General features: G+C 38.4%; 3 protein-coding genes and 1 pseudogene across 4 annotated transcripts; 2 read left to right on the top strand and 2 right to left on the bottom strand.

The window, feature by feature from the left end:
* Positions 1-1,491: 1,491 nt before the first annotated feature.
* Positions 1,492-3,782, bottom strand: LOC137733118 (non-specific lipid transfer protein GPI-anchored 14-like). The gene is made up of 3 exons (XM_068472276.1): positions 3,274-3,782; positions 3,047-3,148; positions 1,492-1,803 (listed from the first exon to the last, which is right to left on the bottom strand). The coding sequence occupies exons 1-3, from the start codon at positions 3,611-3,613 to the stop codon at positions 1,649-1,651; spliced, it is 597 nt and encodes a 198-aa protein (XP_068328377.1). The 5' UTR covers positions 3,614-3,782; the 3' UTR covers positions 1,492-1,648.
* A 3,961-nt stretch (positions 3,783-7,743) lies between these two features.
* Positions 7,744-10,549, top strand: LOC137733479 (uncharacterized). Its single transcript, XM_068472628.1, has 3 exons — positions 7,744-7,908; positions 9,620-9,922; positions 10,223-10,549. Exons 1-3 carry the CDS (start codon positions 7,744-7,746, stop codon positions 10,547-10,549), a joined length of 795 nt encoding a protein of 264 aa, XP_068328729.1.
* A 5,375-nt stretch (positions 10,550-15,924) lies between these two features.
* On the bottom strand, positions 15,925-16,920 carry LOC137733478 (pentatricopeptide repeat-containing protein At3g25210, mitochondrial-like; annotated as a pseudogene).
* A 2,432-nt stretch (positions 16,921-19,352) lies between these two features.
* On the top strand, positions 19,353-23,590 carry LOC137733728 (ATP-dependent Clp protease ATP-binding subunit CLPT1, chloroplastic-like). Of its 2 annotated transcripts, XR_011068525.1 has the most exons (7): positions 19,353-19,685; positions 19,785-19,820; positions 19,920-20,029; positions 22,716-22,895; positions 23,072-23,199; positions 23,275-23,431; positions 23,560-23,590. XR_011068525.1 is itself a non-coding variant. In XM_068472891.1 (6 exons), the coding sequence occupies exons 1-6, from the start codon at positions 19,375-19,377 to the stop codon at positions 23,305-23,307; spliced, it is 798 nt and encodes a 265-aa protein (XP_068328992.1). In that variant the 5' UTR covers positions 19,353-19,374; the 3' UTR covers positions 23,308-23,590. The 2 variants fall into 2 exon arrangements, 1 of the variants encoding a protein (XP_068328992.1); XM_068472891.1 differs by having other exon boundaries at positions 23,275-23,590.
* The last annotated feature ends 1,508 nt before the right edge of the window (positions 23,591-25,098 follow it).

Below are 25,098 nucleotides of genomic sequence, written 5' to 3'. Positions count from 1 at the left end.
CTCATAACCAATAGGTATTTGCCCATCCCTAGTTGCGTGGTGTAAGTATAGGGTTGATTAGAGCAGTGGCAAACAAGTCTCCGTTCGGGCGAAAGGCAAACAAATTTCAGTTCGGGCGGTGCCTGACTCGGTCCCGGGCTCAGAGCTGGTCGAGTTCCACTCGGTGGCTCCGGGAAATAACACAGATTGGGAGGGAGAGTGAGAGAGAGAATTGGAAGGAATTAATTAATTTTTAAATTTTTCAATATTTAATTAATATTTTAATTTTTCAATGTTTAATTAATTTTTAAAATTTTCAATATTTAATCAAATTTTTAATTCAATTGGACAAGAGAGTGGGTCATTTGCCTACCACGTCAGCAGTTAACAGACAAATTAACACTTAACGAAGGTCTAACATTGCTAAGGAACATCGGCTTTAACAATTCTGTCTCCGTCTACCAAAACAATCGGAAATGTTAACAAATCCGTAAGATGAAATATGACATTGTAATTTTTCAAACATAAGGTACAAGATTGTGGTTCGCCCCACAATTGAGGTAGTTTTGTGTAATTTACCCTTGTTTTTATGGTCAATGGTATCCATTATTGTCCCATGAATATCATGAATAGAAAAGTTCACTTATTTTATTTTTGCCCAAGTATTTTTTCTTTCAGATATTGAGAAAGATAGCATCTCTTTTCTTCAAAATAAGGAAAATTACAATTGTGATGGCAAACTTAAATTTTTGTAGCTGCTGATTTGGTTGTGACTTGTTAGTTGGTTTAATTTTCAGTTTGGAATGCAATTTTCTTGGTCTTATTAGTTTATGATGATTTTATTGGGTGAACAACGAAAAAGGAGTAAAATATTTGGGATCTCTTTTGCTGGTTAGGGAAATGAGAGCAAAGATAGATGGGGTGTCAAAAAAAGAGTTGATTGAATAGTAAAGAGAATAATAAGTGAACAATAAACAGGGACAGCAAAAAAAAAAAAAAAAAAAAAAAAAGAAAAGAAAAGAGACGAGGGTTTCCATGTAACTTCAGCAAAAAGAGCAAAACTATCTTAGTGTTGGCTATGTTTGGCTAATGACGATTTGGTTCATTTTGAAGAGGCACTAGATTTCAGAGTTGAATCAATGGCTAGCCTACTATTAATAATATTGATATTGTCTCAATTTAAACACAACTTAACAGATGTTGAATTATATTAATAAGCCTTCATGTGCAATTAGGAGTAGAACCACAAGTTTCCATTATGGGTTGCATTTTTTAACACATCATGGTCATGAAAACAACGATTAGTATAATTATAGGGGATGGTTATGGTCTCATAAATCGGTGCTCTTTATAACTTGTTTTAACTCATACTGAAAAAGGTTCTTTAATCTAATGTAATTGATTAAAATCAAAATCAAGGCGCAAAATACAATTATTTTCATTTTTCCTATGTTAGTCAATCCATACGTGATGGCACATCCGGACATCTGAATTTAAAAGAACAAAAAATTCTTCTAAATTGCGTCTGCCCCAAAAGATAGAGACAATAGTTATTATATATTTATCATTGAACCTCAAGATAATAAATTATCATGAAAATCACGGGTCATAGACTCTAGGCCCTCAAGATCTGAGTTTGTAATAAAAGAGTTTAATCCGTTTCAAGCATCTAGGTAAACAAGTATAAAACCATTAAGACGAAGCACCAAGACGAGTCTCTAATCATAACCATTTCGTTCCACCGTAACAGACCGACAATATCCTGTCGAGCAGCGCCACTGCTAGAACTTGACCCCACACTTTTGGCACTCGTCGGCCCATCCACTGCAATATATAGGAAATCAAAGAACCCAAAACCGTTATAGCTAATTTTTAGGCTTAAAAAAAATTGGTCGTGTTTAAACCCTACAAAAATATTATTCTTACCATTTATTTATATCATTTTTTCTAATAAAAATAAAATCCACTTATATTTCTGAACTTTTAAAAATAATACAAATAGGTAATAAATGTGACATTACTCTAAAATCTATTTTGATCACGTGTTTTTATTAAGTTAATTTGGTTAGTGTGGTGTTCAAAATTAACAATTCTGGTCACTTAATTGAAAAATATTAAAACATTTATTAAATAATTAAAATGAATAAAATAACAATTTAAAATGATTAGAATGAATAAAATAACAATTTAAAAACTTTAAAATTCATTTAAAAAGAATAAAGATTGAAAAAGAAGACGAGATTTTTCAATACAACCGGTACACGAAATGATACACTACATGTCATTATATAAATTGTGGGATATGTGTGCAAAAAATTTAATAAATTAAAAAATAAAATTTCTCACTACTTCTATTAAAACACGTGGTGTACCACTTGCGTTCCCGTCATAACTAAAAATTTCTTGAGAATGGGGGCATCGGAGAAGACCAGCCCAACACCGTCACCACCTCTCTCTCTCTCTCCCCTGCCAAGATCACCCCCTCCCCCAACCATACGCACTCCACTTACTGGATCCGCACATATTGAATACTTCATCGCTCAAACTAGCAGAGGAACTGTGAGTCAAGGGCTGTCGTAACGCTTGATTATTGTGTTGGGGGGGGGGGGGGGGGGGGGGGGTGGTGTGTGGAGTGGTTGTTGATTTGTGTTTCAAATCTCAAGCAATCGTATTGAGCCAAGACTTGCCAGATTAGGTTTTCTAGTTGTTGTTGATGGTCGCGTGGTGGCTGACCATCTTCCCCGATGCCCCCCAATATTTTCATTCCTCCTCTTTTTTGTGCTCTTAATTAGTTTCATTCATTTAATGAATATTTTAATATAATTTTTTTTTTTACTTTCAAATTGACTGAAGTGACAAAAATTGTTAAACTTTGAACAATACAGTGATCAAATTGATTAAATTAAATACACAATGACCAAAATAATTTTGACCCAGCCATATCAGAGTGACCAAAAAGATTTTTAAACCTAATTTTTATTCGGCTAGAGAAAAACAAAAACAAAGTAATTAATTCCAATTCTTCTATATTGCTAATAATGTTAGTAATATATTAGTTATCACTTACCGCTAGGACTTGGAGCAAGACTGCTGGCAGTTTTAGTAGAGTTGCCTTCCAGTTGATAGAAAACTTGAGCTTCTGGTGATTTAGGATCCAAATGCAGAAGTTCTTCGCGCATCCAGCAATTCCATGCCAACCAGCAAATCAAACAGAAAAAGTAGTGTGTCAAAGTTAGAATACTACTGCAGAATGTATGTATGTATATAACTAGAAATACGAACGTACGTACGTACCGGGACACTTGGAGACATTGGCAGGGGCCTTGCAAACGGAAGGCAGGCCCAAAGCAAGCGTTACATTCATCTGCAGACCAAGTTCAGGATCATTGCGATCTTTAATGATAACACAAAGGCACTTCTTATTGTTGTTGAGCACTTGTTTGAGACCACTGCAACAGTCTGGTGTTGGAGCCTTGGCTTGACCTCCAACGTAAGGCAGACACGTGGCCATCCCTACTAACTGCTGCGTACATTCCTCTCTGTCTTTTGCTGAATCTGCCGTTGCGAAGCTCGCTGTATAACTTGATATCATAACTAACAGGACTAGGACCAAGTAGCCAAACCCTAATGCCATTTACTGGACTGTAATTATATTATCAGATCAGTAAAGAATAATATTTCAGATGTAAGCTAGGGGAGAGAGAGAGAGAGAGAGAGAGAAGCGCTTTGTTAATTTATAAGACAAATTAAGGTGGTAGCTAGAATTTAGTGGTGGACACTGGTAGTGGTGTGGCCTTTGGGTTCATCCGTTCATATGTATACATATATTCTGCGGTCTGAACTGCACTTGAAGGGATATATAGTTGCTTCCAGAATAGAGAGTTAATGGACAAAATCATTGAGTTTGAGTGGTAAAGATCGTGCGGCCGACAAAAGGCAAAACCATATATATATATATATATATATATATATATAGTAGAAGGTGATGATGTGTAAAATAACAGCTTCCGGGTGTTTTGAGTTTAAACTAGAATGCTAAATCAAGTATACATCAAATATTAGTGGGGGATCAGTTAAGTGCGTCACTTCACCAACCCCACTAAGGCCACAAGATAACATTAATTCATGTTACTTCTCTCTCAGATGGCCGCTTCCATATATTTCTTAGTTTTCTTTCAAGGCTATTTTTCAGAATTGATGCCATCATGACATCATTCAACTATATTATTGACATAATGCAGAACACATCTTATTTAAAAAAGAAAGAAAAAAGTTAACGGGGTTATGGTGATAAGAAAAATGCGAATGATAAACACAATGTGAAACCCTACCCCCAAAACTTTATGTAATTTCACATTTTCCCTTAAAAATATATGAGATTACATTTTCACCCTCACTATCTAGATTTTCCTCCTTTCTCTATCTACCACGTGGCACCACCCCTACCTCCTCTTTCTTTCTCTCCTTCTTCTCTCTGAGTCAACTTTCACACACACTCTCTCTCGCAAATCTCTTTTTCTCTCTCTTTCTCGTCTCAACTCTCTCTTCTTCTTTCGGTGAACTCACACACACACGTACATACCTACACACTAGCCATCTCGCTATCATCACCTGGACCTCTTCTCTCTCCCTCACCTCTCCGATTGCACTCTCTCTTCTCGGCACTGTGCACATTCACTGTGTACGCGAGTTTTCCGACGAGGTAAGTCGAACTCACCTCTAAATCTCCCTAAATCGAGTTGAGAAAAGTGATTAGATAGTTTTGAAACCTATTGGGGTGTTTTATTGGACAAAGGAATACCCGATAAACATTCTTCCCAGTTTCCAGCGAGATCCCGTAGCTTGCTAGCCATTTTCCGATCATCTCCGACGCCAACTCCACCCTATCTTGGTATGACTCGAACCCCTACTATTTTATCTTCAATTTGGCTTTAGAATGATGAATTTTGGTTCAGCTTTAATCCCTCATCGAAGTTGGGGGAATTGTCCGGCCAGATTCCAGCTTTCTATTTTGTTGGGTCTGGCGACCGACGAATTGAGTTGGGCCAGCCCAACCCACTTAACCCATTTGAACCAAGGCCCTTTAGGCCATGACCAACATCGGGCATTCGGCTCGCTAAAACCTTAAACCCAACCCAATTAATCCTATGTCCAAAACCTTTTAACCCTGAGTCGGGCTTCCAAGCCCAGGCTTAGTTGTACAAAACCCAGGGCCTTGACCCATTAAAACCCAATAACCCTAAACCTTATTTCCTTAGGCCAGGCCTTAAGCCCAAAACCCAAAACCTAGATCCAACCCATTGAATCAGTTAACCCGAGCTGATTGACCTGACCCGGTTGACCCAACCTGTTGACTTTGACTTTGATCGGTCAACGTTGACTTTTTGTTGACTTTTTTGGGTTTTCGGTCGGGACCCCTCTTAGGCTAATTTCGATGTCCTAGATCCGTTTTTTATGTTCGTTTTCCCAAATTCAATCATTTGAATAGAGTTCTGTTAATTGTACCCTTTATGTGCTTAGGTGCAATTATTAATGGCGATTATGTCATTCCAATTTCGTACGGCTCTACGACGACGGAGTATCTGTGAGTGGACCCCTTCTACAATGCATGTTTTAATAGTAGAAATGCATACATGAAAAGCATGATTTAGTGGTTATATTTTATGAGTAAAGTAGATCTACACTTATGATATATCATGCTTTACTGCGAATATTTTGGAATACCATATTCTATCGAAATTATGTTCTTCGTAGTATATATGATGGATGACTATATACTGCTTATGAACATGTTTTTACACTTCTTTATAGTATATATGATGGATGACTATATGCTATGAAGATGCTTTTAAGATATATGTACCTATGTTTGGAAAGAGTATATTCAATGGTTTTGTGCGTATCTAGTGGTCATTGTTCTGCATTTGGGTGATGATACTTATATTGACCTTTGGGTTGGGTGTTGTAGGAGCCTTCAGGCAATGATACTTATTTTGACATTCAAGTTGGGTGTTGTAGAAGCCTACGAGCGATTGATACTTATGAAGGAAGTGTTTTGAAGGAAGAGTTCTATATGCTAGGGTTTTTGGAAAAACCTTTCACATATTATGCTATTAGTTTTCATAAAACTTTGGGGGTTAGTATGTTGATAACTATTTCAATATTATATATATATATATATATATATATATATATATATATATATATATATATATCAACTTCATCTACTCATGTTTGTTTTGCACCCCCTTAGGATATAGGAACGAGGATTACGACCCGTACTACGGGGCTTTCCCTTACCAGTGATATCGTGCCATCATCTCTGCTTTGACTTCTATTGCAATAGCACCTCTTTATTTTATCTTCCACTTGTACTTTGAATTTGTTGTATACTATGAACATGTCATGCATTATCACTATCTTTATTATTGTTGGCAGTTGAATATTAGTAAATTATCTTGTAGTTCGAATGAAATTTATACGCATGTTTTACATGTTCTCAGCATATGTATTCATTAAATGGCATTCGTCACCCGCGGGTGTTGCCCAGCACGTGGCCATCCCGATGTCCTTCGAACATCAGGATTGGGGTGTGTCAGTTTGGTATCAGAGCATACTTAGAACTTCATTCTATTTGGTAATCATAAACTTTCTTGGATCCAAGATCTTTCGTCTTTCTAAATCTTGTTTGTTTCTTATCAAAATTATAGACCATCCTGGTGGGAATGTACCTCGACGACCTCGTTTTGGTATAATAGGATAAATTCAGCAGTTGACCTCCACATTACATAATGCTTTTCCTCGTAGTAGTAGGCCAAGTCGTACATACATGGAGATTGCTCGTAGCCACGGTGTTACGGATCTTAGGGTAGTTAGAGCCTGTCAGGAGGTTGAGGATTGGTTGGAGAAAATGGAGGATACTCTAGAAAGCATGAAATGCCCAGCGTCTGAATGGGCAAATACCGCTGGTTACTTTCTTCAAGGGGACGCGAGGTTTTGGTGGAAGTCAGCGAAGGGTTGTCGTCTACCTGATTCCTTGATAACTTGGGCCACATTCAGGGAGCTTTTCAGTGCATACTTTTTTAGCCCAATTATCAGCTGAGAAAACGATAAGAGTTCCTGGAGTTTCGCCAGGGCGATCTGAGCATTAAAGAGTTTAATAGCATTTTCTAGCGCCTGTGGAGACACCATGAGGGAACCTATGAGAACCAATGGAAGATGATGATTTAGCTGCTGATTGATATACACTCGGATTATCGCGAGCTTCTGGCATCACAAAGGCATAGGTCTTATTAGGAAAGGATTGAGATGGCCTTGAGGATCAAGCAAACGAGATGAGACAATCTTAACAAAGATCAGCCTCAAAGTCAGAACCAGCCTCGGAGTCAGAATTGCCTTCAGAATCATAATCAGAGGGATCGTAATTTCCTATCCTGGAGCGTGAGAGAGCCTTCTACCTTTTTTAACCTCTTCGACCCTAAACACTTTTATTCTTTTAAGCGACAGGGTCAGGGTTCAGGATCATTTAGTGACGGCCGATACAGTAAGTCAGGGAGGCGATCATTCATCCATTTTGATTTAGGTGCAGCTAGACCGAATTGTGTTACAGGTGTGGCAATATTGGACATATAGCCCGAGATTACGGTACTCCGCCTTCATCTGCTAATTATGTTGATAGTTTGGGTTATGATGGGAGTAATAACCCGAATACTAGTTATAGTGGGAGCAGTAATACTCAGGGTTATGACAGTACTTAGAACTATGATGGCAGTGGTAGCTAGAGTACTTAGTGTTCTGCCCAGCGACAACCATAGCAGTTCGGAGCAGCTTCAGGCAGCTGTACTCAAGGGAACAGAGCAAGCCGTAACAACTAAGGTCCTAGGACTTGAGGCGGCCATAACAGTGAAGTTGGACATTAGGTTCATGGACGTATCAATGCCATGACTCAGCAAGAGGTGGAGCAGGACCCAAGAGTAATTACGAGAACGTTACTTGTGTGTGATAATTGGCCTAGAGTTCTGATTGCTCTGGGTGCCACTTATTCGTTTGTATCTCTATCATTTGCAGGGGTTTTAAACTTGCAACCTTAACCGCTCAGTTTTGATATGCTTATACAAATGCCAGCTGGAGATCTTTTTTTTACACGGTGGAAGTATAGGGATTGCCTGCTCATAGTTGAAGGGGAACTCATGGAGACTAATTTAATTCCTTTCAAACTTATGGAGTTCGATGTCATCTTGGGAATGGATTGGCTATCCAGGCACTATGCTTATGTTGGTTGTAGGGTAAATTTGTGACATTCAATCGGCCTAGACGGCTATCGATCACGTTTCAGGGTGAGTGACGAATCCTTCCTAATAATATCATTTATGCTATTCAGGCGACTTAGTCAATGAAGAAATGATGTGTGGGATTCTTAGCCCACGTAGTCACGAGGGATGAACCTTCTTTGTGTCTTAAAGATGTGCCAATGGTGAATAAATTCACCGATGTGTTTCCTAAGGATTTGCCAGGGTTACCACCGACAAGGGAAATCGAATTTACTATTGATTTATTTCCAGGTACAAACCTTATCTCCTTAGCACCATACCGAATGACACTAGTAGAGTTAAGAGAATTGAAGACTCAACTTCAAAAGCTTGTGGATAAGGGCTACATCTAGCCCAATATGTCTCTCTGGGGCACTCCCGTCTTGTTTGTCATAAAGAATGATGGGTCGATGAGACTTTGCATCGACTATCGGTAACTGAATCAGGTGATGGTGAAGAATCGTTATCCTTTGCCTCGGATTAATGATCTGTTTCACCAGCTAAAAGGTGCTTAGGTGTTTTCTAAGATCGACATTCGTTTGGGTTATCACCAGCTACTGATTTGGGAAGAAGATGTGTCGAAGACTGTCTTCCGCACTAGATATGGACACTGTGAGTTCCATGTCATGTCTTTTGGGTTAACAAATGCACCTGCAACATTCATGGATTTGATGAAGAGAGTTTTCAGATAGTATCTAGATTGGTTTATGATTGTGTTCATTGATGACATCCTAATCTATTCCAAAAGTAACGTCGAGCACCAGAAACATTTGAGGTTGGTGTTGGAGAGGTTAAGAAATCATCAGCTGTATGCCAAGTTCAGTAAATGTCAATTCTGGCTAAACCAGATCAGTTTCCTCGAACATGTGGTCTCTGCTGAGGGAATTAGTGTGGACCCTCAGAAGGTTTCGGCAATGTTTACATGGAAGTAATCGAGGAATGTTATAGAAATGAGGAGTTTTCTTGGTCTGGCAGGCTATTATCAACACTTTGTGTAGGATTTCTCAACAATCGCCCTGCCTCTTACTAAGATAACTCGGAAGGGGGTTAAATTCGAGTGGGATGATGATTGTGAACGAAGTTTCTAGAAGCTTAAGCGGCGTTTTATTTAGGTTCTCATCCTTGCTCTTCTGGACGATGATGGTGAGTTCAAGATTTACACTAATGTATCATTGTTAGGATTGGATTGTGTTCTGATACAACATGGGAAAGTCATCGCCTATGCTTCTAGATAACTCAAAAATCATGAGAGAAACTACACTCATGATTTGGAGCTCGGGGCAATAGTCTTTGGTATAAAGATCTGGTGACATTACTTGTACGGCGAGAAGTGCCGCATCTTCACTGATCACAAGAGCCTGAAACATGTCTTCACTCAGAAGGAACTGAATTTAAGGCAGAGAAGATGGATGAAGCTCATTAGTGATTATGACTGCACTATCGAATATCATCATGGACACGCTAATGCAGTAGCAAATGCATTTAGCCGGAGATCTCATGGACAACTTGCCTCATTTCGAGCTATTCATGTGCCACTGCTATTTTCTCTTCGAGAAACTAGCGTTACCATGACACCAGATCCACAGGGAGCCTTGTCAGCACACTTCCAAGTTAAACCTATTTTGGTGGATATGGTTAGGGAAGCTCAGGAGCTTAATCCATAGTGTGCAGACTTAAAGAAGCAGGTACAGGATGGGTCGATACAAAATTTGAAAATCTTGAGAGATGGAACCTTGGTGATGGGAAATAGGTTGTTTGTGCCTAATGACAACAAATCGGTGAAGAAAGAAATCCTTGATGAGGCTCACATTTCAGCGTATACCATGCATCCAGGGAGCACTAAACTGTATCACACTATCTGTCCATTCCATTAATGGGCTGGGATGAAATGGGATGTGGCGGATTATGTAAAGATATGCATTATTTGCTAGCAGGTGAAGGCAGAGAGACAAAGACCTGAAAGGCTAATGCAGAATCTCCCGACACCAGCATGGAAATGGGAAGACATCACCATGGATTTCGTGTATGGTTTGCCGATGACCCAGTCGAGATTTGATGTCAGTTGGGTGATTGTAGACCGACTCACCAAAATTGCTCATTTTCCACATGTTCGACAAACCTGCTTACTAGAGAAGTTGGCAAAACTATTCATTGATAATATTGTCAAGCTTTATGGTGTACCCGTTACTATCGTGTCGGACAGAGATCCAAGGTTCACCTTCAAGTTTTGGAGAGCTTTTAATGCTGCCATGGATACTTAGTTGTTGTATAACACTATCTATCACTCGCAGACCGATGGTTAGTCTGAGCGGACGATTCAAACCTTGGAGGACATGTTAAGAGTGTCTATTCTCCAGTGGAAGGGTAACTAGGATAATTATTTGCCGTTGGTTGAGTTTTCCTACAACAATAACTATCATTCTAGTATCAGTAGGGCACCGTTTGAGGCATTATATGGGAAGACGTGTTGGACACCGTTGTGTTGGATAGAAGTCGGTGAATGGGTGTTAGTAGGGCCAAAGATTGTGGACATTACTAATATTAACATCCAACTAATTAAGAGAAATCTAAAGGATGCTCAAGATCGACAGAAGAGCATTGCAGATTGTCATTCTAGGGACCAAGAGTATAAGATCGGTGACTTTGTCTTCTTGAAGTTGTCGCCCTAGAAGGGTGTGGTTCGATTTGGTAGGCGAGGAAAGTTGAGTCCTTGATATGTTGGCCTTTACCAGATTACGGAGAGGATTGGTGCAGTTGCCTATAGGTTAGAGCTACCACCAGAGTTCACACAAATTCAAAACGTTTTTCATGTTTCCATGCTTCGAAAGTATGTGTCGGATCCCTCTTATGTTATTCAGCCAGAACCACTAAAAGTGAATCAGGGTGCGAGCTACGTCGAGGAACCAGTGACTATCGTCGACTGACAGGATAAAGCCTTGAGGAATAAAGTCATCCCGTTGGTAAAAATGTTTTGGAGAAACCATTCAGTCGAGGAAGTGACATGAGAAACAAAGGATTTAATGAAGAGCCAGTACCCTTATCTTTTTAGTTAAGTTTGTAATTTCGGGGACGAAGTTTCTTTTAGGGGGGGTAGATTGTGAAACCCTACCCCCAAAACCTTATGTAATTTTACGTTTTCCCTTAAAAATATATAGGATTGCATTTTCACCCTATCTATTATACGCAATTTGGATCTACTATCCATATTTTCCTCCTCTCTCTATCTGCCACATAGCACCACCCCTACCTCCTCTTTCTTTCTCTCATTATTCTCTCTTTTTCCCCAGGAGTCAACTCTCACACTTTCTCTTGCATATTTCTCTTTCTTGTCTTAACTCTCTCATATTCTTTTGGTGAACTCACATACACACGTACATACCTACACACCAACCATCTCGACATCATCACCTAAACCTCTTCGCTCTCCCTTACATCTCCGATTGCAATTTCTCTTTTCAGAACTGTGCACGCGAGTTTTCCGATAAGGTAAGTATAACTCACCTCTAAATCTCCCTAAATCAAGTTAAGAAAAGTGATTAGATAGTTTTGAAACCTATTGGGGTGTTTTATTAGACGCAGGAATACCCGAGGAACACTGTCCCCAATTTCTGGCAAGATCCCGTGGCTTACTAGCTATTTTCCGGTCGTCTTCAACGTCAACTCCACCTCATCTTGGTATGACTTGAACCCTACTATTTGATCTTCAATTTGGCTTTAGAATGACGAATTTTGGTTGAGTTTTAACCCGTCATCGGAGTCGGGGGAATTGTTCGGCTGGAATATGGGCTTCTCTTTTGTTGGGTCTGATAACCCATGAATTGAGTTGAGCTAGCCTAACCTACTTAACCCCTTTGAACTAAGGCCCTTCGGGATGTGACCAACATCGAGCCTTTAGCCCGCTAAAATACTAAACCCAACCCAATTACCCCTATGTCCAAAACCCTTTAACCCTGGGCTAGGCCTCCAAGCCCATGCTCGGTTGTACAAAACCTAGGGCCCTCTACCCACTAAACTTTTAAGCCCAAAACCCAGTAACCTTAAACCATATTTCCTTGGTCTGGGCCTTAAACCCAAAACCCTATTCCCTTGGGCCAAGCTCTAAGCCCAAAACCTTAAACTTGGATCCAACCTATTGAACCGTTGACCCGACCTGTTAACTTTGACTTTGACTGGTCAATAATCAATGTTGACTTTTTCGAATTTCGGTTGGGACCCTTCCTAGGCTAATTTTGACGTCTTGGATCGGTTTTTGATGTCCGTTCTCCCAAACTCAATCGTTTGAATAGAGTTTTGTTAATTGTACCCTTTACGTGCTTAAGTGCAATTATTAGCGGCGATTCCGTCATTCCGATTTCGTACGGCTCTACGACAACGGAGTATCTGTGAGTGAACCCCTTCTAAAATGCATGTTTTAATAGTGGAAATGCATACATGAAAAGCATGATTTAATGGTTACATTTTATGAGTAAATTAGATCTACACTTATGATATATCATGCTTTACTGCGAATATTTTGGAATACCATATTTTATCGAAATTATGTTCTTCATAGTATATATGATGGATGACTATATACTGTTTATGAACATGTTTTTACACTTCTTTATATTATATATGATGGATGCCTATATGCTATGAAGATGCTTTTAAGATATATGCATCTATGTTTGGAAATAGTATATTAAATGGTTTTGTGCGTATCTAGTGGTCACTGTTCTGCTTTCGGGCGATGATACTTACATTGACCTTCGGGTGGGGTGCTGTAGGAGCCTTCGAGCGATGATACTTATATTGACCTTTGAGTTGGGTGCTGTAAGAGCCTACGAGCGATTGATACTTGTGAAGGAAGAGTTCTATATGCCTTCGGGCGATACTGATACCACTAGTTAGCACAATATATATGACATATGTTTTATGAAATGTTTTATGGCATACTAAGGTTTTCGGAAAGACCTATCACATATTATGCTATTAGTTTTCATAAAACTTTGGGGGTTAGTTGTTGATAACTGTTCCAATATTATATATATATATATATATATATATATATATATATATATATATATATATATATCAACTTGGCCTACTCATGTTTGTTTTGCGTCCCCTCAGGACATAGGAACGACGATTACGACCCGCACTACGAGGCTTTCCCCTACTAGTGGTATCGTGCCATCATCTCTGATTTGATTTCTATTGTAATAGCACATCTCTATTTTATCTTCCACTTGTACTCTAAATTAGTTGTATGCTCTAAACATGTCATGCATTATCATTATCTTTATCATTGTTGGTAGTTGAATATTAGTATATTATCTTGTAGTTCGAATGAAATTTATACGCATGTTTTACATGTTCTCAGCATATTTATTCATTAAATGGCTTTCGTTACCCACAAGTGTCGGCCAGCATGTGGTCATCTCGATGTCCCTCAGACATAGGGATCGGGGCGTGTCGCACACACTAACTTTTTAGACACCCATGTGCAATATCATTTGTTTCTGTTTGATTTATTTCATATGATGACCAATAAAAAAAGAGTGTGAGAAGGGCTAAAAGGGTACAAGAAAATCAGCTCCTTAAGAAAAACTCTCTCTCAAAGTGAAATGATCAGTTAGGGATAGTTTCATAGCCAACTCGTTTTCAGTTCCTCGTTTTAATATTTGTGTCCTAAGATATGAGAAAAGTAAGTAGGGAAAAAGATGGTGAAGAAGAGTGGTGAGAGGGAGGAGAAGAAACAAAGAAAGAAAAATAAAAACTAAGAATCAAATGGCTATCAAACGAGTCTTTAGGATCGTTGGCAAATGATTTTGGTGCGTCTCTCATCATCCTTTTTGCCTAGCTAAGTTTTTCCTTCCTCTGGTTCATTGTTTATCTCAAATTATAACCATCTTTGTTCGCTCGAAACTTCTCCCACTTTTGACTGGTGACCTAATTTAGAAATTTTTGAGCTATATGGTGGTCTTCAGTTTGTTGTGTTTTGTAGTCTCTCTAGAGAAGTTTTTTTCCAGTGAGCCTTCTCGTCGTTCACTTTTATGGGCTTGCTCTTTCAAGCTTTGGAATTTGTCATGTCCTTTAGCGCTTTGGATATCATTGTGTTGCATGATGTTTCAAACCATAATTTTATTTTATTTTACCTAAACTATTTATTTTCTAATTCATCCTTTAAAGCTCAAAATTAGACCTGTAAATTGGTCCGGCCTAAAAGTTCAAAGCTTAAGCACTACCCCACCTTAATTTTTTTGGCCTCGAAAATAAATGGGTTAAGGCGTCCCTAAGTCAAATATATAAGACCATCTCCAACCAAATGGTCTAGAAGGTCGAAAAACCCCTGAAAACCGTCTCCAACCGAGGGCTAGGCCAGAGGGCTCGTGGGCCTCACGGAATCTAAAAAGGCCAAATGGCCAAAGGGCTGGCCCAATCCAACCAGCCAACCAGCCAGCCCCGGGCTGGCCAGAAATGTGAGCATTCCTGTCAGATATAATCAACAGGAATATGTATCTTCTTGTCGATTATATCCAACAGGAATGCTAGGCCAAATTTTCAAATACAACAACTAGCAGACGTTAGCTAGCTGTTATTTTTGAATTTTTTTTATTTACAAATTTTTTTTTTCCTATAACTTCTATTTTTTTCTATAACTTCCTATAACTTCTATTTTTACAAAATTTGTTTCATATTTTTATAAAATTCTATTTTCTATAACTTCCTATAACTTCTATTTTTTTTTAATTCTATTTTTTTCCTATAACTTCTATTTTTTTTTCTCTATAATTTCCTCATCTTCTTGTCTCATTTGCGCCCATTTTTCTTCTAATTTAGAATTGGATGAGGACCCCCAGTTGGAATATGAAGAGGATCCAAAGTTGGAATTCATTGCAAACTTGAATTGAAATAGATTGAATTCAAAGTTGTGTGAATTATAACCTAATATCCACCTATTTATAGCAAAAAAAAAATTTCAAATCCAACGGCTAACTGACATCACTTAGCCGTTGGATTTGAATTTAAGTTGTAGGTTTTAAATAATAAATTATGTTTGGCCCTTTGGCCCTTAGTTGGAGACGGTTTTTTGTGACAGGGCTAAAACAAGCCATATGGCCCTTTGGCCCTCGGTTGGAGATAGAGGCAAATATGACCCTGTACTATTCATTAAAATATTAATATCTTAGAGGGCCAGAGGGCTAAAACGAGCTCTCGGTTGGAGATGGCTCGTTCTAGTGCAACTCTTTCACTCTCAAGAAAGAAGCCACTAAGACCATCTCCAACCGAAGGCTGGCCAGATGGCTCAATCTGGCCCTCTAAGAAATTAATATTTTAACGAAATTTTTAAAAGGGTAAATATCAGTTACTACCCTCAAGTTTCGTGGTTTTCAACATTTGGTACATAAAGTTTTTTCGTCCCAGAGTCAAACCTAAAGTGTTAATTTTGGGACAGTCTCGTACATCCGTTAGTCAAACTGTTAATTGATGATGCGGCGCCTATGTGGACAATGACTGGACGCCACGTGTCATTAAGGGGTCCACGTGGAAAAAAAAACTATTTAAAGAAAAGTTAAAAAAAATTTAAAAAAAAAAAAGACAAAACCCAGATCGTCTTTCCCAAAACCCGACACCCCTCCATCCCCTCCACCCTTCACCCACCGATACCCTTCCCCTTTCCTTGATACCCACCCATACCACCAAGCTCCCCAAAAACCCATCCCCTCAATCCCCTCAATAAAGACCGCATGACGCGCAAGTACACATAGAAAACATGCATGTTATTAAACCTCCTAAGCAACGAGTTCAGTAACAATGCATAAGTTTCAAGATTTGGTTTGCAATTCTCAGAATTCAACATTTTCTTATAAATATTAAAAGCACAATTGAAAAACAGCTTTCTTCGGCATCAAAATCGAATCATGGTATTGTAAAGGGCACGCTAATTTCACAGGCCCGACAATTACCTCTTCGACTACGGTTTCGGCGTGGGGGTAACATCTGCCGTTGAGCAAGATTTTGATCATGATGAGGTAGGTGGCGTGGTTGTGCTTGTAGTTCCGCTGCTGGGCGGTTCATCGGAAAATGTCGACTGCAAGATCCAGGTCCAATTGGGCTTTCAGGGCCTAGTTCACTTCGAGCCGCCTGAACCCAGGTTTGAGCTTCTGGACCCACGTCTCAAATTGTTTTTCTAGTAGGGTTCGGGTTCGGAGGGGGTTTGGAGAGGTATGGTGTTCAGTGAGTGAGAAGGACATAAGGCGGTGGTTGAGATAGAGTGATGGGTGGGAAGACAAAAATGAAGGGTGGGGATGTACATGGTGATAGGGGAAAGGTGGGTGTGGATGATAATGAACATTGGTGGAGTGGATGTCACGGTCGCAGGTGACGCAGAGGGTCGGGACTCCCTTTCTCCCCCCCCCCCCCCCAACAGTCTCTCTTTTTCCCCAAACCTTCTTCTTTTTCTTCAAGTTCTTAATCCCAGCTAGTGGGGGGAGGGGGAACGGTCGATGGGGAAGATTTGGGTGTGGGTGGGTTTTTTTGGTTTTTTAGTTTAGTTTAGTTTTTTTAATTTTTTTTAATATTTAGTTAATTATTTTTTGAAATTTTAATTTCCACGTGGACCCTTTAATGACACGTGGCGTCCAGTCATTGTCTACATAGGCGCCACATCATCAGTTAACGGCAGAGTTAACAGTTTGATTAACGGATGTATGAGACTGTCCCGAAATTAACACTTTACGTATGACTCTGGGACGGAAATTAACTTCATGTACCAAATGTTGACTACCACGAAACTTTAGGGTAGTAAATTGATATTTACAAATTTTGTAAAAAAAAAAATTAAAAAAAAACTGTAAAAATTGAATAAATAAATAAAAAAAATTAAAAATAACGACTAGCAAACGTCAGCAGCTAGCAGTTGCAATTTGAATTTCAGCCCGGCTGGCTGGCTGATTTGGGGCGACCAGTTGACCCTTTGGCCAGAGGGCTAAAAATAGCCCAAAAATCGTCTCCAACTGAGGGCCAGGCGAAATGGCTCGTGGGCCCCACTAGACAAAAAAGGGCCAAAGGGTCAACCGGTCGAGCTAACAAAATTTGAATCTCAACGGCTAGCTGACATCATCAACTAGCCGTTATTTATTTTTTTTTGGGGCCAAAAATTTAAAAATTTGAATCTTAATGTGGGGATGTTGCTTTTATAAGCATGTTTGATTGCTCAAACCTCTCCCACCCCCAAATATAAGCTTCCTATTAGAAATGGTAAATGTGCATTTAATTTAAGTTGTTTTAGTTTTTAAATTTAAATAATATGTTTGGGCCTTGGTTAGAGATGATTTTTTTTTACAGGGCTAAAACGAGCTCTATGGCCTTTTGACCCTCGGTTGGAGATGGTAAGAAATATGGTCATGCACTATTCATTAAAATATTAATTTTTTGGAGGGCCAGAGGGCTAAAATGAGCTCTTTGGCCAGCTTTCGATTGGAGATAGCTTAAGGCCCTGGCCCAGCTCATAGGCTTAAAAATTTTGGCGTTACGAGCAAACCACCTAACTGGCCCAATTTTTGGCCCTTTAATCATTTTCATTTAATTAAAAAAAAATGTAATATAGTTGAGAATTTTTTTTTTTTCCCATTAATATAGTTAAGATTGAACCTATACCTTGTACTTTCATCAATTGTCAATTACCCTTGAACTAAGGAAAACTAATGAAACTAGCTTACCAAAACTAATTTTTGATGAAAAATACTTAACCAACTTCATAGCATAGCTTCCCTTGAACTAAGGTATCTGTTAAGTTAATATAGACAATTAAATGAAATAAGTAAGTATTACAAATTAATTATTTTAAAGAAAGTTCCAAAGTATTTAAATTATATTGGGCCATATCTGATCAGGCCTAGGAAAAGGTCAAGACTAAAATCGGCCTATGAGTCAGCCCATGACCTAAAATGCTAGGTCTAGCCCTGTCCATTTAAAATCAGGTCGAATAAAGATCAAATCTAAGATTGGGCGAGGCCTGCTACTTAGTACTAAAGTTTAGTAGTATTTCTCTTCATTTGTAAGTGAAATGTCGTAGATTCGATTCTCACCAAAGGCGAATTTAAACCACATTATTGCTAACCCATTGTGAGGCTAAGCCTAACCCCTCCCCCTTAGACCATCTCCAACTCATGGGATAAAACTTAAAATATAAGCTTTAAACCCCTCCAAACCACCTCCAACCTTTGGGTTAAAATAAGCCTTGGAGAGGAAGTATATCTTTGGGCTAGATTCCCCCCACGATTTAAGCTTGGCTAAAATTATTCTGGACCTACCAAATTATTATATTTCAAACATTCTTTTGTTTTTTTACTTATAATCTAACGGTTATGATCAAATGAGATCAAATCTAATGGTTAAAAGCAGATTTGATGGCCCAAAATTAAATCTGACGTCTAAAATAATTTAAATCAAATTTAACTTAAAACTTTATAAATACCTATGTATTTGTATAATTTTTTTTATTACTTATCGGAATTATATTTTTAGATTGAAATGTTCATAAAAATAAATTAGGATAATCTACATAAATTTAATTTTCAAAAAAGTAACCGAAAAAAAAAAAAGTTAGGCTAAAATCATTATTTAATAATCTCAGACTAACATTTTAAGCCATAAGGGTTGGAGGAGAAAAACAGTTTTGTAATTATAGCTTAAAATTTTCTGGCTTAAATTTTTAAACTTTATTTCAAGAGTTGAAGATGATCTTAGTATAGAAATATCGTTTGTTAAAAAAAAAAAAAAATGGGCTGGTTAGATCCTAACCAAACTAGCCCACAATCCAAAAGATAAGGTTGGGCTATGGCCTTTTTATAACTTTACTTATTATTATTGAATAAGTTTAAATTTTGAAGTTTATATCTATTTATTAGACATATCTTGAAATTTAAACTAATTTAACAATGATAAATATAGTGATCTACGTTATTAAAATTAGAAATTAAAAACCCTACACGACATGTCGCTGTATAGAAACTGAAAACACAATTAGAAATACACGATATGTCGCTGTATAGAAATTGAAAACACGATCTCATCGAATTGTTTTGAGCCGTTAAGATCGATGCAGACACTCTCATGCTGGGCTAGGGTTTCTGATAATTGCAATTGCTTTGGCACGCAGCAGCCGCAGCAGAAGAATATGGCATCCACCTCTGTCGCACTCTCAGCTCTCCCAATCTCACCCTTCTCTACCTCTCAACCCCACAGAAACCGATGCGCCTTCTCTTCTCCCTCCCTTCCCTGCCACGTTCCCCACTATAACCAGACAACATTTCTCGGCGCAAGGCTTTCTATTCGAATTCCGAATGTAAAGCACATGGCTTCCAAGCATCGGACGGCCATCGCCACCGTCCTCTTCAGCCTCCCAACAGCGTAAGTCTTCTTCTTCTTCCAAGTGATGGTATTTTAATTGTACCTAGATTAAAGCCCGGCCCATCTGAGTTGTACTGTACTGATCTGATTGTTTTGCAGGAAGCCCGACATGATTTCTACTGGGAAGAGCCCCAAGTGAGTTATATTTATTTCATTTTGATTGCATTTTTGTGCGTGCCTATATGTGTCCATGTGAATTTGAATGTGAGATATTCATTGAATTTTGGTGTTTAGATGGTCCGCCAGAGCGATAAAGTCGTTTGCTATGGCTGAATTGGAAGCAAGGAAGCTTAAATATCCCAATACAGGGACCGAAGCACTTCTCATGGGGATTTTGGTTGAGGGTTAGTCAGCTTCTTGCGAGCTAAATCTCATCTGTATTTGTGCTTTCGTGTTATTTTTTTGGGTTAATTTCAGTTTACTATCCAATTTCGTAGTTTTTAACATTTGACATATCAAGTTTTTATCATCTCAGAGTCATACCTTAAGCCTCCTAAATTTTCGGACAGTCTAATACATCTTTTAAGTTAAGTTGATTATTAAGTCAGCCATTATTCGTCCATGTGGAAATTTAAAAATTAAAAGCTAAAAATTAAAAATTAGAAAATTAATTTAAAATTTAAAAAATTTAAAATTAAGATAATTGTTATTAGCACTCCAAAAATCTCATTCTACCCTCCTCGTAAGGGTTTTTTTTTCTTTCTAATTATAGAATGTTTGGAGTTCAAAATGAAATTTTTGGAGTGTCAATAACAATTCTCAAAACTAAACCTAAACCTTAATTTTAACCATCCCCCATCGCTCAGACCCCTTCTTCCTCCTCTGTCTTCGCCAACTCGGTCTCCCTCCTCCGCCCGATTTGTCTCAGAGGAGTGACAGGGGCGGCCTGATCTTCGACTTGATCCTCCTCCGCCCGATTTCTCATCCGTGATCTCCAACCTTGCTCTCAAATCTGCCGACTCACTCCCACTCAGCTTCAACGAATCGGTCATTGCAGTCCCTAACGGCAATAGTAATCCCTCTTGTGGTGGCTCTCGGCCCTCTGATTATATCCAGATCCAGGTACACCGCAGTTCAGGTGGATTCCGTTGCAGCGAAGGGGATTGGGAGTGGGGGGGGGGGGGTGAGTAGGAGAGGAGGTTTGGGTGGGTTGCAGAGGAGAGAAGGGAGAAGGGGGTTGGGGAGTGAAGGAGGGGCAGATTGAACTCTTCCTCTGTGAGCAGGTTTCCAAGGAAGTCTGGAATCGGATTTTTTTTTTTTTTTTTTTTTTTATTTGTATCGGAGGGGGAGATCTTGAAGAAGGGAGGAGAGGAGAGGAGGAGATGGCCTTCACATTCGTCCCCAAATTTCTGGCCGCATCTCTATGTGATTTCTCTGTCTACATTGTAGAGACATACTTTTCGAAAGGGCAATGAATTCTTCTATCCACGGTTTAGCACCATTCTGTAGAACCCAATTTGATGAGCCAATTTGTATTTGGTTGAAAGCCTTGAAGTGGTTGAAGAGTTGAGACTAGGAAGTGTAAGGTTCAATTTTATTTTACTTTTTTAGTTTTTTAAATTTAAAATTTCCACGTGGGCCTTAATGACATATGGCACCCAATCATTGTCCACATGGGTGCCACGTCATCAGTTAATGACTGATTTAATAGTCAACTTAACGGATGTATGAGATTATCCAAAAATTAAGACTTGAGATATACTTTGGGATGAAAAAAACTTCATGTACCAAATGTTGAAAACCATGAAACTTTGAGGTAGTAAACTGAGATTAACCCTATTTCATTTATTGTTTTTTTGTTTATGAAATGTTTAAACGCTAGTAATTGCCCTGCCTTCGTAGAAATGGATCCTTTTGTAGATTACAAACGGTTCTGTGCTAAGAGAAAGTGTCTGCACTTGGCATTTCGAGAAGTATGAATGGCTTTGAACGTGTCATCATGATTTTTTGATTTGATGCTGCTGCATCTTGGGTTTATGGAAAAACTATAGATGAAACAATACATTTTTTCTGTCATTTAGCCTTCCACACACCCCTCTTTGTTTCTAACCATCATATTGAATAAATTACACTGAAGCAACAAAAATGATTAAACAGATTGTGTATGAGGAGATAAAGGGTGTGTATTTTATCATTTCTCTATTTGAAAAGTTGTATTTTTGAAGTCTTTATTATGGTTCTTGTTATCTTTATCAAAACCAAGAGTGGAAAGCTTGCTCATTTTTAAATAAAAAACTAATCCTATTTGATATTTTTTATCATTTCTCCAAAACATTTCTTAAGAACATTTCTTGAAAACAATTTTCTTTAAGACTCAAAAACTTGATTGGTTTGCGATTTAAAATTTTTAAATCTTACGACTTAAACTAGACAAAGAGATCTAAAAAGAGCGGGTTGTAGGAGAGGGAGAAAGAGGAGAGAAGAGGAAAGAAAGTAAGAGATAATTGAAGGAAAGAGAAAGAAGGGAGAGGATCAGACGAGATGAATGAAGAGAGCGGATTGGAGGAGAGACGAAAAAGGTAAAAACAAAAAAAAAGAGGAAAGAGAATGAAGAAAAGAGAGAGATTTGGAGTGATAGGGGAGGAGGGAGAGAAAAGAAAGGAGTGAGTTTTAAGTTTAAAAACTCTAAAAACTCACCTTTTATGTTTTTAGAGAATAGACTATATTTTTTAGTTAGTCTTGAGTTCAGTTTTTGAAAATAGTCCTACCAAACAAGTTTTTAAGGCCTAAAACTTGAAAATTGTTCTTGATTTTAAAAAGTTGGGTTCAAGTAGAGTACCAAACAAGAGATTGTCTTTTCGTACCATTCTTAGTCTTATTTCTACTCTGATCTTGTAACAAATAAAATTATCTGGATGAGCTTTGGTTCACTGAATCATAAGTTGCTTACTTCAAGAATCTTACCATGCTTAAGACAAACCTGGCAGCTCCTTCAGTGGCTTCCATGTGCCTTTGCCTCTATGTCAATGTTTGTTTAATGTTTTGGTTTTTCGTGTTCATGTTATTCAGATATATTACTTTTGACTTCAGGAACAAGCCTAGCTGCAAAGTTTCTTAGAGCCAATGGAATTACACTCTTCAAGGTTCGAGATGAAACTGTAAATTTACTTGGAAAATCAGATATGTACTATTTCAGCCCTGAGCATCCTCCATTAACTGAACCAGCCCAGAGAGCCCTTGATTGGGCTTTTGATCAAAAACTAAAATCAGGTTTGTAAATTTAGGTTCAGAAAATCTAATGATGGTGATTTTGTAGTTCGAAATCTAGGATTGTCATCAGTTTCCACCATTCCCATCTAGGCATGTACGCTGTACATGCATAATTGTTTGGTTGGCTAGTGCATTTTCATCCTCACTGTTTATTGAGATTGTCTTCTCTGATGCAGGAGAAAATGGGGAAATAACAGTAACTCATCTGCTTCTTGGGATTTGGTCTGAAAAAGAGTCAGCAGGTTACAAGATCTTGGCGTCCCTAGGTTTTGATGATGAGAAAGCTACAGAGCTTTCCAAATCTGTAAGTTTTAAGCTGGATTTTCTTCTTGAGTAGTTTTTGTTTAACGACTACTAATATGGCTACTGTTTCATACAGATGGATAGGGATTATGATCGCACCTTTAAATAAGGAGGCAAAAATGCTTTTTTTTTTTTCTTTTTCAAACAATCGCTTGCTGTCAAACATCCTCCTACACAGCCTCCAAAAGATATTGCTTCCTGGTGCTTTTATTGAGGAAGTTCCTCTGCATATGGTGTGTTTCAGGATTCACAAATGAATGTTCTTTGATATAAATTTTGTATTTGTTGTTTACGTAATTCATGGAATTCAAAAATTCCATGCAGCAATAACGTGTCGCCTAGTTGACTCTTACTACCGCAGGGGTTGCAAGAAAGTAAAGAAAATTGATTCACTTGTTTCTCTTTCATTACCTTTTACCTTGCCTTGCTAAGCATTCAGCCGCTTTCCAACATCCTATCTGCTTGTTTTCACACTTCCATTGTATTATGAGATCAAGAACCATTCATTGAACTTGTACAATGATTTTCGAGGTATGGATGTTTATACTTCAATTACTTAGATCAAGAAACGTTCGTCGAACTTGTACAATGATTTTCGAGGTATGGATTTATACTTCAATTACTTTGCGGCGCCATTTATCCTTGTATTATGTGGTTTGAGATCTGTGGCAGGTGCCAAGTCGGTTGAAGAAACAGCTCATTCAAAGTGCATAAGCTTAAGAGGTTCGGATGTTTTAAGTTTAACTCTTTGTTTAAAAATATATAAGTCCAGATTTAACGGTAAAGCATCCGGACTATTCAGTACTCCAGAGCATCTAAAAATTGCCATAGGAAGGGCAAGGCGTTGCGTTGTGTCATCATCCATAAGTCCATCCAGTGCAGCCTTAAGTTGAGACGAAATCTTATTTACTCTAGTCTAAAACAAGACAATGAAATTGTCTGCCTGTGGAATTCCTCGCATGGACTATTCTTAAGATGGGATGGACCATGCGGAGTGGGGTTTACGTTCTCTGTCACCGGGATAACTTTTACGTTGTATCAATTTTGAAAAGCTAAATGAGCAAGGCCTGTAGATTGTAGAATTAACTAATGACTCACTTTGAATATGTGATTGCAGGGAATTTATAGCAGAAGTCATTGAGGAATGTTGAGTGTCTTGATAAAACTGACGTGTAAATCTGCAGTGGACTGGAGTTTGTTAGGTGCCTGCGGTGGATCTGGAGCTGTTTAGGCACCCAGGAATGCACCTTCGTTTTAACAATACAAAATAACTGATTTTGTGCCAGTTCATGGGAACACATTATGCATGTATGATGAAGGAAGCAAAACCGTTAAATTGAATCGTCAATTATGAATGTCAAGGCGTGAAAGAGAGAAATTGCTTTTGCTAAATACCAAGTTGTGGTGTGTGTGTGTTTGTGTAGCTTGTGAGTTCTGACTAATTTTACGGGGTGAACCACAAAAGTAATTACTCGAGAGAACGAAGTTTCATCAGCTTCTTTTGGTCTTGCACACGTTTTTGTTTTTGGCTATCAAATTAAATAAATTATGAAAGTTTCCTTAGCATTTCTCTTTTACGAGAAAAGAAAATTAAACAAGTGAGTGAAGGCATGGATTAGCTACTAGCCTACTACGTCTCTTGTCGTGTCATAGAGAGGCGTAAATTATATTATGCACGTGCTTCTTGCTTTCTTGCATTACCAAAGTCAGACATAATGGATGTGCATGCAAACGATTCATTCAGACACTTATATTTTTTTTTATTCACACGACACACCTGAATTAGGATTAGGATTAGTTGGGTGACGTGGATGATGATGACTGATGAGTGCCTGCTTCTTCATGCAGTGATGGCTTAGCAGCTAGGTTCCGGGAAATTAAGGAAAGCAGGTAATTAATT

This window comes from Pyrus communis, chromosome 5 (assembly GCF_963583255.1).
Source record: "Pyrus communis chromosome 5, drPyrComm1.1, whole genome shotgun sequence".
Classification (NCBI taxonomy): domain Eukaryota; kingdom Viridiplantae; phylum Streptophyta; class Magnoliopsida; order Rosales; family Rosaceae; genus Pyrus; species Pyrus communis.
This window is presented reverse-complemented; position numbering and strand designations above follow the sequence as displayed.